This window comes from Pagrus pagrus (genome assembly GCF_965226575.1).
Source record: "Pagrus pagrus genome assembly, chromosome: 16".
In the NCBI taxonomy this organism is placed as follows: Eukaryota; Metazoa; Chordata; class Actinopteri; order Spariformes; family Sparidae; genus Pagrus; species Pagrus pagrus.
In genome coordinates, this window is record NC_140200.1 from 18,460,089 (window position 1) to 18,478,436 (window position 18,348).

At 43.8% G+C, this 18,348-nt stretch overlaps 1 protein-coding gene and 1 long non-coding RNA gene across 3 annotated transcripts; one reads left to right on the forward strand and one right to left on the reverse strand.

Moving 5' to 3' along the window:
* The first annotated feature begins 14,226 nt into the window (after positions 1-14,226).
* On the forward strand, positions 14,227-14,812 carry LOC311271834. Its single transcript, XR_014624487.1, has 2 exons — positions 14,227-14,312; positions 14,778-14,812. It is a non-coding gene; the product is annotated as an uncharacterized lncRNA (long non-coding RNA).
* Positions 14,813-14,911: 99 nt separating this feature from the next.
* LOC311271817 (uncharacterized protein) lies at positions 14,912-17,653 on the reverse strand. 2 transcript variants are annotated; one of them, XM_084377703.1, is made up of 3 exons: positions 16,994-17,653; positions 16,778-16,907; positions 14,912-16,382 (listed from the first exon to the last, which is right to left on the reverse strand). In XM_084377703.1, exons 1-3 carry the CDS (start codon positions 17,552-17,554, stop codon positions 15,301-15,303), a joined length of 1,773 nt encoding a protein of 590 aa, XP_084233829.1. In that variant the 5' UTR covers positions 17,555-17,653; the 3' UTR covers positions 14,912-15,300. The 2 variants fall into 2 exon arrangements, with proteins under 2 accessions (XP_084233829.1, XP_084233828.1); XM_084377702.1 differs by having other exon boundaries at positions 14,912-16,391.
* Between the last annotated feature and the right edge of the window lie 695 nt (positions 17,654-18,348).

Genomic DNA, 18,348 nt, shown 5'->3' on the forward strand with positions numbered 1-18,348 from the left:
TTTTTATAATATTGTGTGACAGAGATTTTCGTGTGCCTGGTAGTCAACTGGAAAAGATGGAGGGCAGAACAGTGGGACCCAAGGCCAAGTGCCTGTTCTTGGCTGTCCTCCTGTGTCCACACTACCCTGGGTGATCTGGTAGTCCCGCTGTAGAGGGAGAGTAGAGGGAGGGAGCTCAGTGGGCCACATTGAATTTACTGTTCAATCAGATTTAAAAAGAGGCAAGAATTAGTGATCTAACATGCTATTTCCTAAATGTATGTGTTACGGCCTAAGAGCCGTCAGTGGTTTTGTGTGGGTGTGGCTGCTCTCCTCTGTGTGCTCCTGTGTCCTCCAGGTACTGCCCTCCCCCGCCAGAGCAGGTGATTGTGCATGGCTGTCTCCAGTTGTTAATCAGGGGAATGATTTAAGCTGGGGCCAGAGCTGTGGCTGGTGCCACTGGGTCATCCAGCAGTGTGTGTGTGTGTGTGTGTGTGTGTGTGTGTGTGTGTGTGTGTGTGTGTGTGTGTGTGTGTTTGAAGAGCGGGGGCAGACTGAACCACCCAGTGTTTTTCTGTTATTGGCAGCTTGTTTGTGTAGTGCCACCGGCTTCCCTGTGTTTTTAAAGGGAAGTTCGTTTTCTGTTCGTGTTTTCACTCTGCGTGTTCAACGAGTAAATCCTTGTTTTTGCTGGGCAACATAATAAAGCCTTAAACTGAGTTGGCAGTTAAGTTTCCTTTGTAATATATTTTATTGATCCCTATGATCATTATATTCAGTGGCTATGGGCTGACATTGTGTTTTAAGAGAGGTGAATATTATGAAAAATTATTGAAAACTACTGGTGATCAATTAAATACATTTACTTTTTAATTAAAATATAATTTGATGGGAACAAAATGCAGTGTAACTTTTAATATAAAACTATTTCTCATTAATTAAATGTATTTAAATTTAAAATAAAGTATCATTGCATCTTTTAAGTTGATATATTGCAATCGCATCATCTTATAGAAGACATTACTGTAAATGTTTCTAATATGTGATGCAGTTTGATGTCAGAGGGACAGGAAACCCTGGAGAGCATCCGTGGTGGGTTATAGAGCTGTTATTTCATAATAAAACTAGGGATGAAGCAACCACTTAGATTGCTGCAGTCCACTCTGTAAATGGGAGAACTCAGGTAAAGTACAAGTGTCTCAAAATTGTACCTTGAGCTACCCTGAGGAAATCAGATCCACACATTACTTTAATCTGACATTTGACATGTTTAGGCCTAAGTCTCGCGCCATTTTTTGCATGATTGAAGTCCCAAATGTGATTTAAAAAATGAAATGAGTTTTGACTGTAGTGGTTGAATGAAACTACATTTCCTCAGGGTAGCCCACATTACTAGTCAGACTCATGTTTATAACAGCAGTTTTTCTTCAGCTGTGCTGTTTTGGTATATCTCAGTGGTTACTTCGAACAATAATTGCTTTGATTCCAAACTGCACCACAGATTAAGAAACATTTACACGCATGTCTTCTGTAAGAGCACAAAAGCGCTATAAAGCAGAGGTGGGAGTTGTGGAGTCATCAAGTCATCTCCATGTCATGTATTTGTTCTGTTCATGCACTAAACCAGCTGAGTCCAATCAGCACAGCTCTTCAGCCAGGAAGGTGAGCTAATTAGTGAATGCACCTGGTTCAGTGACTGAGCAGAACAAATTCATGGCATGGAGATGACTTGATGACTCCACAAGTCCCACCTCTGCTGTAAAGTCGTTTTTCAACACAAGATTCTCATCAGTACCTTCAGCGCAGAGAGGAGCAGCTGTAAAAGCATTAATTCCGCGTTATTCATGCGCACTGGCTTAGCTCAGTGGTTACTTCTCTCCACAAATCCCTGTGATTTCGCGGTCTCCGTCCCTCCCCGGGATCAAACCACGGGCGCTGTCCAGTGTTTTCTTCAGCACAAAACCGTTCAACATGTATAAATACTCTTTTGTCACCCTTTCTTCGGCTTACGGCCATACCACTCTGAACACGTGCGACCTCGTCCGATCTCGGAAGCTCGGGCCTGGTTAGTACTTGGATGGGAGACGGCCTGGGAATACCAGGTGCTGCAAGCTTTTTCACTTCTCTGCATAAAGCAAGGTATGCAGTCAATTATTCAAATGTGTTCCAAGACACATTATTATAATAATACACTTTTAATGCAAATATATGAAAAATGAGCAAAATACGACCATGCTTCTCTGACAGGCTGCTCTGTTGTTCAAAGATGTCTCCGTCGAAGAAGGAGCAGCAGCAGCAGCAGCAGCAGCAGCGCCCTCTGCTGTCTGCACAGAGAAGTGCAAAAGCTTACAGCACCTGGTATTCCCAGGCGGTCTCCCATCCAAGTACTAACCAGGCCCGACCCTGCTTAGCTTCCGAGATCGGACGAGATCGGGCGTGTTCAGAGTGGTATGGCCGTAAGCGAGGGAATCAGAGACAAATACAGTATTTATACATGTTCGACAGCTCCGTCATGATCATTTGTATATGTTTATGCACGTAGAAACATTAGCATTGTTGAACAAGTTTTGGGGAATGCCTGTGTTTTCACAGTGGGGGTACATTTCAATGTTTTTGTCATCTTTATAGAAGACATTACTGTAAATGTCTCCTAATATATGATGCAGTTTGAAATCGGGGTAGCCCACATTACTTTAGTACAGCTTTGAGGTACTTCTACTTCACCTGAGTGCTCACATTTGCAGCAGTCAGACTCATGTCTGTACCAGCAGTATCTCTTCAGCTGCGCTGCTCTGTAGTTACTACAAACAATAACCCTGATTAAGAACTCTGCTCTCTGTGCCTCCCGACAATCGACCCACGGGCGCTGTCCGGTGTTTTCTCTGGCTTTGATTCCAAACTGCACCACAGATTAGGAAACATTTACATTAATGTCTCCAGATAAAAGCGCTGTAAAGTCGTTTTTCATCACAAGATTCTCATCAGTAACTTCAGCGCACAGAGGAGCAGCAGCTGTAAAAGCATTAATTCCGCGTTATTCAAGCGCACTGGCTTAGCTCAGTGGTTACTTCTCTCCACAAATCCCTGTGATTTCGCGGTCTCCGTCCCTCCCCGGGGTCAAACCACGGGCGCTGTCCAGTGTTTTCTTCAGCACAAAACCGTTCAACATGTATTAATACTGCATTTGTCACCTTTTCTTCGGCTTACGGCCATACCACTCTGAACACGTCTGATCTCGGAAGCTCGGGCCTGCTTAATACTTGGATGGAGACCGCCTGGGAATACCAGGTGCTGGTCCATACCCGGACCTTGCAAGCTTTTTCACTTCTCTGCATACAGCAAGGTATGCAGTCAATTATTCAAATGTGTTCCAAGACACATTATTATAATAATACACTTTTAATGCAAATATATGAAAAATGAGCAAAATACGACCATGCTTCTCTGACAGGCTGCTCTGTTGTTCAAAGATGTCTCCGTCGAAGAAGGAGCAGCAGCAGCAGCAGCAGCAGCAGCGCCCTCTGCTGTCTGCACAGAGAAGTGCAAAAGCTTACAGCACCTGGTATTCCCAGGCGGTCTCCCATCCAAGTACTAACCAGGCCCGACCCTGCTTAGCTTCCGAGATCGGACGAGATCGGGCGTGTTCAGAGTGGTATGGCCGTAAGCGAAAGACTGAGTGACAAATACACTATTTATACATGTTCGACAGCTCTGTCATGATCATTTGTGTATGTTTATGCACGTAGAAACATTAGCATTGTTGAACACGTTTTGGGGAATGCCTGTGTTTTCACAGTGGGGGTACATGTCAGTGTTGGTGTCATCTTACAGAAGACACTATTCGCAAATAATTATCACATAAGCACACAAAGGAATAATCGAATGGGTAAATAATTAAACATCAACACGGCACCATTAAAGGTGGCAAGTGATAATTGCAAGGTGAGTTTCGGATAACACCAAGGAGTAACGGATAAAAATGAGCCCAAAGATTTCTCTGATGTGGTCACATGACCGTCCACGTCATTCCTCGTTAGTATAGTGGACAGTATCTCCGCCTGTCACGCGGAAGACCGGGGTTCGATTCCCCGACGGGGAGTATCTTTTTTTCTTGTTTAATGTGGTACTTTCACTTTTGTTCCTTACACTTTTACATAAGACTAGCAAAAGGAAAATGTATGTGGTGTTCGCGTTTCTCAAAGTGTTATTGCATTTTAATGTTCTGGGAGAAATTACGTGTTATTTTTTTTTAAAAAATGAAAGGGTGCTAATATTTTCAGTCTCAAAATGGAGAAATTTGACAAGTGAGATGTTCATGTGCCACTTTTTACAAATGTGAAGTAATATCACCAGGTGATTAAAAAAGTGTGACATGTATGGCGACTTACTAAATTCCTGTACTTAAGTAATATTTTGAAGTACGCAGACTTTACTTGAGTCCGCTACCTTGAAAATGTGTACCTCTGGTTTTTACAGGTTAATAATTTACTCCATATCTCGACACTGCTGTATTACTAATGTAAGTGCTGTGATACCATTATTACACTGAAAAGCCACATCAGACAAACCTTTAAGACAGAGACCGTGTTCCTATTTTTGTGTCTTTGGTCTTTATTGTGAAAATAGGGTTGAAATTGTCAAAAGTCCACAATCCTTTATTTCACAGTTAGTAGCACAGTACTTTGATTTAGAAACAGAACTCAACACATCCTTCTATATCATAGAATAAACTTAAATCATGATGACGATTATGTTGTTTTAAATTATTCAACGCATAATGAGTTACATGTTATTTGCTAAAATAGGTGCTAATATTTTCGGTCACAAAATGAAGAAATTTCAAAAGTGAAATATTGATGTGCCACTTTTACAAATGTGAAGTAGTGTTCATATGTTATAAAAAATGTGCGACACTTACTCAAGTCCTCTATTTAAGTAATATTTTGAAGTACTCAGACTTTATTTGAGTACTCCCATTTACTGCCACTTTATAGGACCTACTTTTTGTTTGTGTGTGAGAGAGAGTTTCTTCAGTCTTATGAAAAAGCAGAAAAAACAACAGTCAAAAGTACCACCTTACCACTACTACACTTTTGACTTCCCATAAGGAAGCTGTGGGATTTTTAGACTTTTTAGACTTAGACATACTTTATTGTTATTCAGTGTGCAACAAGTGAACATAGCATTAAATTTAGTTTCAGAGGCTCAGCATAGAATTAAAATATGAAAGTATATCAAAAAAATACCACAATAAGAATAACAAATATAAAAACAGAAACATATTGAAAGTGCAGATTACTGAAAGTGACATTGTTGAGTTAGGTAGTGTTGAGATTTAATAGTTTTCACCTTTTTAGCCATATGCTACTTTACATGTTCACTTAATGATGTCCCCATATAGAGCTGTACTTATCCTGTTGATTGATGAGGTTGACAGAAGCATTGACCCCATGTTATGAAGGGTTAAGACATTGGAGAAACAACCCAGGATAAGAGAGAGAACACAGCTGCCTTTATCTCTGTAAAATGTTGCCTGCTCATGCATATGACCTTGTGGTGAGCCTTATCTGTCTGTGGAATGATAGCAAAGTGAAACTTAGAAGAACTCAAAAGTAGTGCAGAAACAGTGCAGGATGAGACAGGAAGAGACCAGGAAGAGGGAGGTTCTTTCCACAGGGCGATGTCTTCACGGATTGGAGAAATCGTGTTGCCAAGAGGCTGGGACCAGCCTGTGCACCAACGAAAGGAGAGTCAAGTCTAAACCACGACCTCCTCACCTTTTTTGACCAATGACAAATTATAACACCGCAACAGCAAAAATATAACTGTGATTGTAATGCGAATATCTGCATCCTTTTTCTGGGCGACGGGTTACAGAGTAACAGCAATCCGCTGACTGTGATTTGTTCAACAGAGAAAGGTCCATGATCATGCTTGCTTAATGATACAATTCTAAATAAATAGTTAACCGGAACGTCGTTGTATGTCTTCACTCAAATAAACGAACACGACAATTTGGTGACCCCGACGTGATTTGAGGAAGGGAGACTCGACGTCGTTCGACAGAAGGAGACGTGATCCCCATTGGGCCCGAGACGAGCAGACCTTTCTGCCGTATCGGAGTCGGACGATTGGACCCCTCAACACTCACAGGGCGCGCCAAACAAAAAGGTGAGCAGAAACCTGTTGTTTTAATAAATCAAATTCTGCATATTGAACATAACCAAATTACTGTGAGTGGAGAGGAGGTAAGATTATTTGACATAAAAGTATATTGAAATTATGGAAAGCTATGCTACATGTTGAAAGAATTGTATCATTAACGTCCTGAATGCTTGTTGGGTTTAAAGTCCCTGAGCTTGTGACTCAGAAAGGTAATTAGCAGGTAGGTAGTCCCTTCAAGATCAATAGGATCTTGATAGGAATGAAATTTAAATAGGTTGAAATCCCTCAGGGTGGAAGTCCCTAAAAAGAGTTGGGTTGAAAGTCCCTAAAAAGAGTTGGGTTTAAAGTCCCTGAGCTTGTGACTCAGAAAGGTAATTAGCAGGTAGGTAGTCCCTTCAAGATCAATAGGATCTTGATAGGAATGAAATTTAAATAGGTTGAAATCCCTCAGGGTGGAAGTCCCTAAAAAGAGTTGGGTTGAAAGTCCCTAAAAAGAGTTGGGTTTAAAGTCCCTGAGCTTGTGACTCAGAAAGGTAATTAGCAGGTAGGTAGTCCCTTCAAGATCAATAGGATCTTGATAGGAATGAAATTTAAATAGGTTGAAATCCCTCAGGGTGGAAGTCCCTAAAAGAGAAGAGAAAGGCCTAGTGTATATAAAATCTGGTTAACCTTTATCATAATCCTATAATGCATTGTGTGTTGTTGCTGTTGCTTTAAGGTGTGGGAGGTAGTACAACAGTGTCTTGGTTCGGGAGGCAGTAGTGTCTTGGTGGAGGAAGAGAAAAAGGCGAACGGCAGAAACCTAACGGTGCCAACAAAGTTGTTCGTGTTGTTGAAACCTAACGGTGATAACACACGCAGCATTTTTTCCTTCCTCCTCTGAGCTTGTTGTTTGGGTGAACTCCATGCGAGCTGGCTGGCTGCTGTATTGTGAACCAATTGAGTTGGTTGTTCTGGTGAATACTATACAAACTGACTGGCTGTTGGGGAAAAGAAGCATTGCATTGCGTTGCATTGTGTTGTGTTGTCCTGTGTCGTGTTGCGTGTTGAAGTTGCTGTGGGTGGGAAAAAATAACGGTGTAAACAAACGTGTTTTAAGCAAAAGCTGGTGGAACTTTTTGTCTCCATCCAGTGGACAAAGTATAGAATTACACCAAATTTTGAAAATACCTCCAGCTAGTGGAGCAAAAATAGAATTACATTTGAAATCTTGTATGGCTCCATGTAGTGAGTAAAAATAAAATTGCATTAATACTCAAATATTGCCTCCATTTGGTAGAGACAAATTAAAATTAAAAAACTCAGCAAGACATTTGATGCTGACAACTAGTGGTCAAAAGTAGATTGGAAAATATATTAGATTTCACCTGGCGAATTAAGTGAATAGAAGGTAAAGTTAAATATCAAATTAAGTTAAAAAGAGGAGGTGTGTCTTGCCGTAAGGAGGGTTTCACTGAGTTAAAACAACATTTAAAAAATTAGAAATATTTTTATCCCACACTGACAAATAAATAAGAAGTTGAGCACAATTAATTTTCCTCTCACCCCAGCAATGGAAGGAACACAGAACCCCAGCAACTTGAGTGAACTGAAGGACTGGACTTTCCAGAAGAGAGAAGCAACAAAAGACGAAGAGATGAGCAAAAAGGAACTCAGGAAGGAGATTGAGAAACTCTGGAGCAAGTGGGAAGACCAAGGGTTAATTTCCAGAGACCCAACAGCGCCCCTGCCCAATCAAAGCTCCATTCTGTGCATCTCCACACTTGCAACAGGAAAATACAACGAGGTCAAAATTGACTGGGAGAGAAGAGGACGACACTTGTGGGGAAAGAAAGCTGTGGAAAAGGAGAAGGAGAGAGCTGACGAGACTGCAAAGGTGTGCAGTCTCATGTCCCAAGCAGGAAAGATGAAGGCTGACAGTGACAAAGAGAAGAGGAAGCGCTCCCAACCGGCTGGTGAAGGAGCCACCTCCCCAACAGGCCCCACTGAGAGCCCTACAGCACCCCCTGGAGGAACTGCAGGGATATACCCAAGCCTAATGGGGTTAGAAGAGCACACCTCACCCCCTCCCTACTCACAGGCTCTATCTAACACAAACCCATTCAGGAAAAAACAAGACTTACCAGTGCAGGCTCCCACTCTCGCAGTTACAGGTGGAGTATTGGAGATTGAGGACCCAGTACGAAACCAAACCCAATCAAACCAAATGGAGCAAGGGTCAGCCTTAACTGACATTTTGGCAATACTGAACTCCCAGACGGCTCAACTTGCAGATTTGTCACTGTCAGTCAGGGAATGTAGCCAAGAAGCAAATGCATCAAGAGGATTGAGGAGATCAGAGACGGTGCAGACATCTGGAGAAGTGGAACAGAACATGACCAGCACAGAGCAATCATTGATAAATTTTTATGATGAAACCAAAGGTGCTGCCAGCCTCAGCCCAAGAACATCATCACTTCAAATTGCTCCAGCTCTCCTTGATGACATCGGCATTCCTGAGGGACTGCAGAAGAGGATAAGTTTCCAATCGCCTCCACTGAACCAGGCGGTCGACAACGCAGGAGGAGATCCACTCTCTATCGACTCAGAGGTAGCATTTCCACCCGATTTCCTGCTGGCTCCAGACCCAGATGACTGGACTCCTACTGACGCTCAGCTGATGGAAGGCTCTGTGACTGGAACTTTCAGGGGACACGTGATCCAACCAACAACTAAGCCACACCAGTACAATCTTCGGAGCCAAGGGGGCCGTGAATCAACAACACGTGGAAATTATCCTCTCAGGGTGGCTGGTGATGGAAGAACAGTATACGTCCCATTTCGACACAGAGACATGCAGGGCCTGGTGGACAAACTGCCACCTCTCACCGGAGGAGCCTCACCATGGATCGCCACCTTCGAAAGCCTCACAGCCGGAGACGTGTTGTGCCTCGGAGATATGAGAGCTCTGTTGGCAAGGATTGAAGGAAACGGACAAGCCCAGGAACTCCTGGCAAAAGCTGGAGCCAAGGCTCACCTCAGTAATGCCAGGCCTTTCGACCTCCATCGCAACAACCTTTGGGAGGTTTTGAGAGCACATCACCCTACCGCCCGTGATTTGCACTCTGTGAAGTCACTTAAGATGAAGGAGGGCGAAGATGTAGGAGAATACCTCAAGAGAGCGGAAAAAGTGTGGGAGGCACATACTGGCAACAGATTTGACTCGAGCGACGCAATGACTACTCTCTGGAGAGATCAATGTCAGAAAGGCCTGCCCGAAGCTGTGCAACAAAAGCTGGAGGAGGTCGTTGGACTGGCCTCCAAGTCGGACAAAGAGTGGAGAGAACACCTCACACATTGGTTGAGAACTTACGACAAAAAGAAGACAGCTGAAAAAGATGAAATGGAACGACTGAGTGCGGTGTTGCTGAAACAGCAACTATCTGAGAAGAATGCCCAGCAGAAAGCTACAGCTAAGCAAATGGTGGTCACCTCCCCATCCCTCACTCCCGATGACATACAGGCAGTCGCAAAAGCAGTTCAGACTGCTATGGCAGCCCAACAACAGCCAGCTGCGGCAGAAGCAGTCAGTGCCCAGCCTTATGCCACACAATCGCCCGGAGGATATGGCAGCTACAGAGGTCAAGGAGGATCATCAAGAGGACGTGGATATCCCAGGACACTTGGACAGTGCTATGGATGTGGTGGAACCGACCACTACATAAGATACTGTCCTCAAGCAGGGGGTAACTGGTACAGTGGACAACAGGAGCAGGCCACACCCTACGGAGGAGGAATGATACAAGGAGATGGAATAGGAGGAGGACAAGTTCCCCAAGCTCACCAGATGCCCCAGAGTGCCTGGCCCCAAGAAGAATATCAATCTCAAAACTACTGACTGCGTCTTGAGTTGGGTGCAGATCAGCTAATCTGCATTATCAATGGTAAAATGGTTGAAAAATGAACTCATCCCCAGATATGGAGTACCACGCTCCATTAAGTCAGACAATGTCTCCCATGTCAATAACAAATGCTTAGCTAAAGTAGAACTAGCATTAGGGATCACACATAAGTTCGGAACTATCTATCATCCTGCCTCGCAGGGGCTGGTAGAGAGAGCAAACCAGACATTAAAGAGAAAAATGGCTAAAATATGTGCAGGTACTAAACTTACATGGGTTGATGCTCTGCCATTAGTGTTAATATCAATGAGGAACTCACCTAGCGGTAAGACACACCTGACTCCACATGAGTTGTTGACAGGCCGTCCTATGCCAGGCCCACCAAGACAGGGGGGACACCTCCCCACTTTGGATCTGTGGTAGATTGACTGTGACGACTATATGACTGCTCTGACTAACATGACTCGAGTTTTGTGCAAACAGGTGCAGAGTGCGGAGGAGGTGCCAGAGACAACTCAACCGAAGACTCCTGCTGTAAGTTTGGGAGGCTGGATACAGGTAAAGGTCCACAAGAGAAAGTGGTCTGAGCCCAGGTGGACAGGACCATATGAGGTAATTGAGTGCACCTCGCATGCAGTCCGAGTAAAAGGGTAAAGCAGGAGCAAATTGGCACCACCTGACACATTGTGTACCAGCCTCACCACCAACTCGCCCTTTGAGCGAAGTTAGAACTGATTTGGAAACTCAGGCTGCAGGCCCAAAACAGCAAAATAAATCTGATTGAGCGGCTTTAACTCTGCCTGCTGCTGCCCACGTGTGACGATGGAGAGACAGAGGCCATGGCACCCATTTAGACTGTGGTCTCAATGTAATTTTTTGTTGCTTAGTAGTATTAGCTTTGCTAGTGATTCTCCCTGTACTGTGGTGGTAAGGTCTTGCGTAATATCCTGCCCCCCACTTGGATAGGAAGGTGTACTTTTTAGATTGGCTTTCCCCATCACTCTATGGATAGCATCAATTATGTTCAGTAACTACAACTGATCCTTATTTACCTCTCGATCACTGACAAGGATAAGTTGTAGTTTGCCCAGTTGACAGTAGTTGTGTTTGATTTCTTAGATGTGCCTTTGTAGTGGTTTGATCAGTAGGTTTATTATTTGATGTGTGAATAAATCATTAGATTTATTCTTCTTGGTTGTGTGACTGAATTATTAGGTGTGATATTAGGTTGATTTCATTAGGTGTGTTAGTGGATTGAATTAGTGGTTTTGTTTTTTGGTTGATTTTGTTTTTGCTATTTACGGATGTGGTTTTGATTTGGTTTAGTTAATTTGGTTTTAGTTTGATTTAGTTGTTTTTGTTTTTGGATTGGTTCAGAGTTGTTTTGTTTTGTTTTTTCTTTATCTTGTGTCTTCTTTTCACTTGTTGTTCACACCTATTAGGTGTGAAAGGAGGGATTGTTGAGATTTAATAGTTTTCACCTTTTTAGCCATATGCTACTTTACATGTTCACTTAATGATGTCCCCATATAGAGCTGTACTTATCCTGTTGATTGATGAGGTTGACAGAAGCATTGACCCCATGTTATGAAGGGTTAAGACATTGGAGAAACAACCCAGGATAAGAGAGAGAACACAGCTGCCTTTATCTCTGTAAAATGTTGCCTGCTCATGCATATGACCTTGTGGTGAGCCTTATCTGTCTGTGGAATGATAGCAAAGTGAAACTTAGAAGAACTCAAAAGTAGTGCAGAAACAGTGCAGGATGAGACAGGAAGAGACCAGGAAGAGGGAGGTTCTTTCCACAGGGCGATGTCTTCACGGATTGGAGAAATCGTGTTGCCAAGAGGCTGGGACCAGCCTGTGCACCAACGAAAGGAGAGTCAAGTCTAAACCACGACCTCCTCACCTTTTTTGACCAATGACAAATTATAACACCGCAACAGCAAAAATATAACTGTGATTGTAATGCGAATATCTGCATCCTTTTTCTGGGCGACGGGTTACAGAGTAACAGCAATCCGCTGACTGTGATTTGTTCAACAGAGAAAGGTCCATGATCATGCTTGCTTAATGATACAATTCTAAATAAATAGTTAACCGGAACGTCGTTGTATGTCTTCACTCAAATAAACGAACACGACAGTAGTGCAAATATTTTGAGGAAACAAGGTATCCAGAATAAATGACAGTTGTCAATTAGAGTTCAGCAGTCTGATGACATGGGGGAAAAAGCTGTTACAGAGCCTTGTGGTCCTGCACCGACTGCTGCAGAACCTCTTTCCAGAGGCCAGCACGTAAAAACAGTCCATGTGAGGGTGGGAGGAGTCTCTGATAATATTCCCAGCTCGGGACATGCAGCACTTGGGAGCAATGTCCCGAATGGAGGGGAGAGAAGTCCCAATGATCTTCTCAACTGTCCTCACCACTCACCTCACATTCCTCCAGTCAGAGGCTTTGCAGCTTCCACACCACATGGAGATGCAGCTGGTCAGGATGCTCTCTATGGTGAGGATGGGCGGGGGCAGGAGGGCTCTCCTCATCCTTCGCGGGAAGTGCAGACGCTGCTGTGCCTTCTTGACCAGTGCCGCGGTGTTCACAGACCAGGTGAGGCTGTCTGTGATGTGCACCCCCAGGAACTTGGTGCTGCTGACCAGCTCCACAGTCGTGTTGTTGATGAGAAGCGGAGCGTGGCTGGGCTGCTTCTTCCTGAAGTCGACAATGATCTCTTTGGTTTTGTCCACGTTCAGGATCAAGTTGTTTTTGCTACACCAGCCCACCAGCTGCTCCACCACCTCCCTGTAAGCCAGGTCGTGGTCATCCCTGATGAGGCCCACTACTGTTGTGTTTGTCCTCTGCGAACTTCGCAGTGTGGATGGTGGTAGCCCTTGGGATGCAGTCGTGAGTCATCAGAGTGAACAGCAGGGGGCTCAGGACACAGCCTTAAGGGGAGCCTGTGTTGAGGGTGATGACACTGGAGGTATTCTGACTGACCCGCACACACTGTGGTCTTTCAGTAAGGAAGTCTAGCAGCCAGTTGCACAGGGGGGTGCTGAAGCCCAGGGGTCCCAGTTTGTCTACCAGATGCTGTGGAATGATGGTATTAAACACTGAACTGAAGTCCAGGAACAGCATCCGAACATGAGTGTTTTTCTCTGGAAAAAACTGGAAGGGGTCGAATGTGGCAGGGAGTCTGGAGGCGATGCGCTCCTTTACCAACCTTCAATGCTTTTCATCATAGGAGTAGGAGTGCGATGGGCCGGTAGTCATTGAGTGATGTGATTTGAGGTTTCTTTGGCACTGGGATGATGATGAAACATGATGGGACTTTGGCTTGATCCAGCGAGGTGTTAAAAATGTCCGTTCAACACAAGCGGAGGAGTAGACGCTCCTCAGAGACCTTCGCACCTCAGCTATGTCAAGGCAGAGTGCCTTTTCATCCTGGTGGGGAACAGTTTTCACAGCAGGAGTGTTGCTCAGTGCCTCAAACCTCCCAAAGAAAGCACTACTGTGCTAATAATTTGAGGAGCTTGAACAACATATAAGTATTCCTATTATCTGCCATTTTATACTTGTTTTTATTTCAGTCTTTAGTCTTATGAAGAAGTGTAAGGAACAAAATTGAAAGTACCACATTAAACAAGAAGAAAACAAACTTGACAAAATTGACCTGAATAACAACAATAATTAATAGACTAGTAATAATTATTACTATTATAATGCTTATTGGTGTTGTTATATCTATAATACTAATAATAATATGGGTTTTATTATTATTGATATTATTGTTAAAATAAACAATCAAGAAACAGCTGCCACCATTTGATTAGTTATAGAAATAAAAGTAATTTCCAAATTCTAGACTGCAGTTATGAAGGATAACAACTGTTTATTTTAGAGATGTTTACACCTGAGCTCATGCATACACAAGCTTTATTACTTATTTTCTATCACTATTGCAGACTCTATCAAGTAAACAAAGTCAGAATTATATTTTCAAGATATTTATTTTAAAACACAATTGCATTCTGAATAATTAAACAAACACAATCAAAACCAACATGCTTAAAAATATATACAGAATATTTACAGTACATAGTGTCTTCCTCAACATATGTACAATATTAGTGCTGGAAATACATCAGTCAGTTAGTTATTAACTGACAACACAGAGTGATTGACGACAGTTGGACAGCCAGCAGTCTTAGTGAATGATATGAAAGCAATCATATCCTGAATATGATTATAGAGTTACTATATGACAGAAGCACAGGTGAGCATGTAAGGGTACTGTTAGAGCCATTTTTTGGTTTATGTGTGTTTTTGTTATTTTCTGTGTAATACCGAAAGCCACAGTAGGTGGTGCTCTGCACGGTGGTGTGCAGAAATTCTTCAAATAGAGCAACACGTAATTACTCAGCAGGTGTGTTGCTGACTGGAGAAGCACACAGTTTTTTGACCGTCATCGTCATCGTCATGCTTTAATGCGTTGTGGCAATGTAAGCCTTTTGTTTGATTTGCATTCAAGTTACAAGTTAAGTGTCTGCATAGGTCGGCGAAGATCGCTTGTTGTTAAGAACGCAAATAGCAAATAAATGTTTGGATGACTGCATACGACGCTCACTGGTTTTGACTCATTCATTCATTCATTGGACCCGGAAGACGACGCGTCAATTATTCAAGTACCCAGCCAGCAGCCCCTCAGTGGCTTAGGTTCGTTTTGTTATTTTTTACAAGAACAAGTCACAATAGGTACTAATGACAATTAAGTGACTCAGGTGAACAAAGCTGAATCAAACTAAAACATTATACAATTTGACCATGTAAAGCGGGCCAGTGTATGTGTGTGCTAGTGGTGGCTAAACTTTTGTTTAAAGGAAGGTAAGTTTATTAATTAAACAGCAAACACACAAAGGGGAAAAGAAGAGGAATCAAATAACCAAATAAACTGATGGGCCGGCCAAAATAAACAAAAGAAGGGCAGCCACCCAGACCAACCCACCAGGGCCGTCGGAGCTGGCGGCTAACCCTCTACTACCGCACCCATCAGATAATCATAAAGTACAAATTTCCCCTCTGACATTAATGGAGTGGAAGTATGAAAGTGGCATGAAACAGAGATGCACAAGTAAAATTCAAGTGCCTCAAAATTGTACTTCAACACAGTACTACAACAGTACTAAATAAATATACACAGTTACTTTCCACACCTGCCAGAAACAGCCCAGACAATGTTCAGTGCGATGAGTGTGGGGTTGGGTTTGGGGGTAATGTCTCACTTCCTCTTCTCTGCAACCCATCTGTCCCTTTCAGCCTCAAAGAAATTTGACAGTTTAAACTCCCCCCAGGTCATCTCCTTGACCATGCCCTGCTCTTTGTACAGAGAGAAAACTTTTGAGGGACAGTAGATGTACTTCCCTGGCACATCAAGAAAAGATGTGTGAATGTGAGGGCTGTCGAGACCCTGCTTCAGTGGCTGGTGGCAGAACCTGCAAAGCCGACCGGTTGGCAGCTGCACCGCGGACTTCCTCTTAGCCCTCTCCTCTGCGACCCTTTTCCACTCTGCACCCCTCTTTTTGGCCGCCTCCAGCTCCCGCTCAAAGAAGGGAGAGGCAGCAAAATCCTCAAAGGACATTCTTTGGTCTGTCAGGCCTTCTTCTGCATATGTCTTAAAGACCTTAGTGGAACAGTAGAAGTATTTGACTGTCGGTGTTTGAAAAAAGAAATGAATTGAAGAGCCATCACCGAGATAGCGTGACTTTGGCTGACCGCAGGCTAAACACTTCCTGGTCATCTGCTGCTGCTGCTGCTGCTGCTGCTGCTGTTGTTGTTGTTGTTGTTGTTGTTGTTGTTGTTGTTGTTTCTCAAGGATGTCCGTCACAATCTTCTCCACAGTGGCACGGCTCAGTGACACCTCCTGGGAGAGAGCAACGGGAGAGGGGTTGAACGGTGCAGGAGGCAGGGTTGTGACAGGCACACTCGCAGTTTGGCTGCCTGTGGTCAAACTCTGCCAAAGCCGCTGTGTCTCGACAACCTTTTCCGGGCTTGTATTAAGTGAGGAGCTGGTGTTCTTCATTTTGGCCAGATGCTTCACATATCTGGAAATATGCTGGCAAGTGGTTGGATGAAGGAGGCTGTTTGGGTCAGTGCAGGCCCTCTGCACCATGGCAGCATAATCTGTATCCACCCGCTTCAGGAGACCTTTAGCTCCATGATGCTTGTTTAAAAGTCCATCAATGGCAGCTCTCATAGGTGCTGTCCACCGGCTGTGGTCCAGCACTTGAACAATGCCCCCTGTCTTGATGGGTCCAGTGCGGCGGGCCCGAGGAGAGGAGGATATAGGCAGCAGTGCTACCCCTGGAAGGCCTAAAAAAAATAAAATATAATAATCAAGCAAGTGCTTATTATGTTGTTTTGGACAAATTTCAGAAGACTACTGCAGTATTATGTTTGGCACAGTTCTGCTGAACACAGTGACCAAATGTTACTTTTGCAGTTGGAACACAAATTCTGTGTGTGGCATATGTGATAAGTTAAATAAAAGCAAATAAAACATTTAAAGTTCAATTTGTTGAAGTTCTCATGTGTTTTTAAAAATATATTTTACATTTAACATTCACTAGCTCAGTAATTATTGTTAATTGAAAATATATTAATATAACCATCATGATATTTATTGCAACCCAAGTGTCCATGCCTGTGTTAAACTGTGAGGTCTGTATGAGGGATGGTAGGTGGGTAATTTGAATCACCTGTGTCCATTAAAGACTCTGCTTTCACTGATGCAGACGCTGGTATTAAGGGTGGCTGGGACTGGGCTTGAGAGCACTGCTGGGAAGACAGGACCGGCACAGGATCCACCTGGACAGTTCCACTGGTCTCCTGAAATATAGCATCAAATGTAGTGATTTAGTCACTCGGTCTGTTGGTCAGTCAGTAATCGACAATAAGTGATTAATCTGTATTACCTGAGTGTCTGTGTACACGACAGCGGCAGGGCGGTGGCACACTTCATCCTGGGCAGAGGACTGCGGCTGTGTATCCTTGTCCCAGTTGAAAAGAACAGGACGGCAGTCTGGCTCCACATACTCCAATCCAAATCTCTCCCCTGTGTCCCTGTTTGAGATTTGCAGTGCTGTATATTTGGCCTTTCCTGTCACCTTCAACGAGGATTTGTTGAGTTCTGCGATTAACAAAGGGTCAAAAACAGCTGGCAACTCCACATCAGGCTGCTTCAAGTCCACCAGTCTTCGGAAGTTCCAGCGGACCACTCCAGTCATGGCCTGGGCCTGGAAAAGCTCGCAGGATACCCGGTTGCCTGTCACCCACTGGGCCTGATGAAAATGGAAGCCTTCCTGCTGGGAGGTGCCTCTCACAGGGATCCAGATAGGTACAGCTGCGCCCTCGCCCTTGGTGTAGTTGAGCTGCAGGGTGCCGCCATACCTATAGAGGATTCCTTCCCCCACCTCAGGGTCGCTCAGGCAGCCTCTCAATATGTGGATTCGCTGAATCCTCCACACCTTCAGCATAGACGGCTTTCAGAGGAAGAGATCATCGGTGTCCTTCGCCAGGTAGAAGTGGTGAAGGACATCTTCAACTCTCTGCAGCAGTTCTCTGGGCGGTGGTACCTTTGTCCTGCAGTGCTCTCTGATGTGCTGCTTGGTGGGATTAGCAGGCACGATCCCACAGAAGGTGTATGCCTCCTTGAGCTTCTGTAGATCACTCTGGTCCACAACAACAAATGCCGCAGAGAGAAACTGGCAGAAGGAGCTGAAGAGTGGATGGTGTTCAGAGACACACTCCCTGGTAAATCGCCGCATGCAGTGAAACAAGTCTAACTTGACAGTTATGTCTTTATTAAACTTGCTTCTTGAGGCACAGGCGTTTTCCAGGTTTCCAGAAGTGGCCTCTGTCACGATGGCCTCTGTGGTCCTCCAGCAGTCCCACAGGAGGTGATCCTGAGCCCCAGGATCCAGGACCTTGAAGGCAGCACAGCAGTCCCTAAACATGATAAAGAAATATCATTAGAGCTGGAAAATTTCGGACAATATTTTTGTGCAAAATGAATAACAATTAATAATATCGTTTAAAGTAAAATATGATTTGCTATATTTTTACTATCTAATTATATTGTTTGTTATTTATATGGACTCCTCACAAAAAGAGTCAGATTTCAAAATGAAAATTCTCACAAATGAAATAAGAAAGCTGACACAAAGACCATATAAAAAATGTGATGTACAACAAATCTAGTACAGTTTGAAGTGTCATTTGTTCTTCATACCTGTCCACCCACTGGTAGCCGGCCTTCTCCACTCCAGCT

Excerpts from the sequence above, each read along its gene's own strand:
- LOC311271817 (XM_084377702.1), bottom strand. The coding sequence starts at position 17,554 with ATGCTGAAGGTGTGGAGGATTCAGCGAATCCACATATTGAGAGGCTGC. Across the intron at positions 16,908-16,993 it reads TCGTGTACACAGACACTCAG|GAGACCAGTGGAACTGTCCA; the intron begins GTAATACAGATT and ends GCTATATTTCAG. Across the intron at positions 16,392-16,777 it reads AGAGTCTTTAATGGACACAG|GCCTTCCAGGGGTAGCACTG; the intron begins GTGATTCAAATT and ends TATTTTTTTTAG.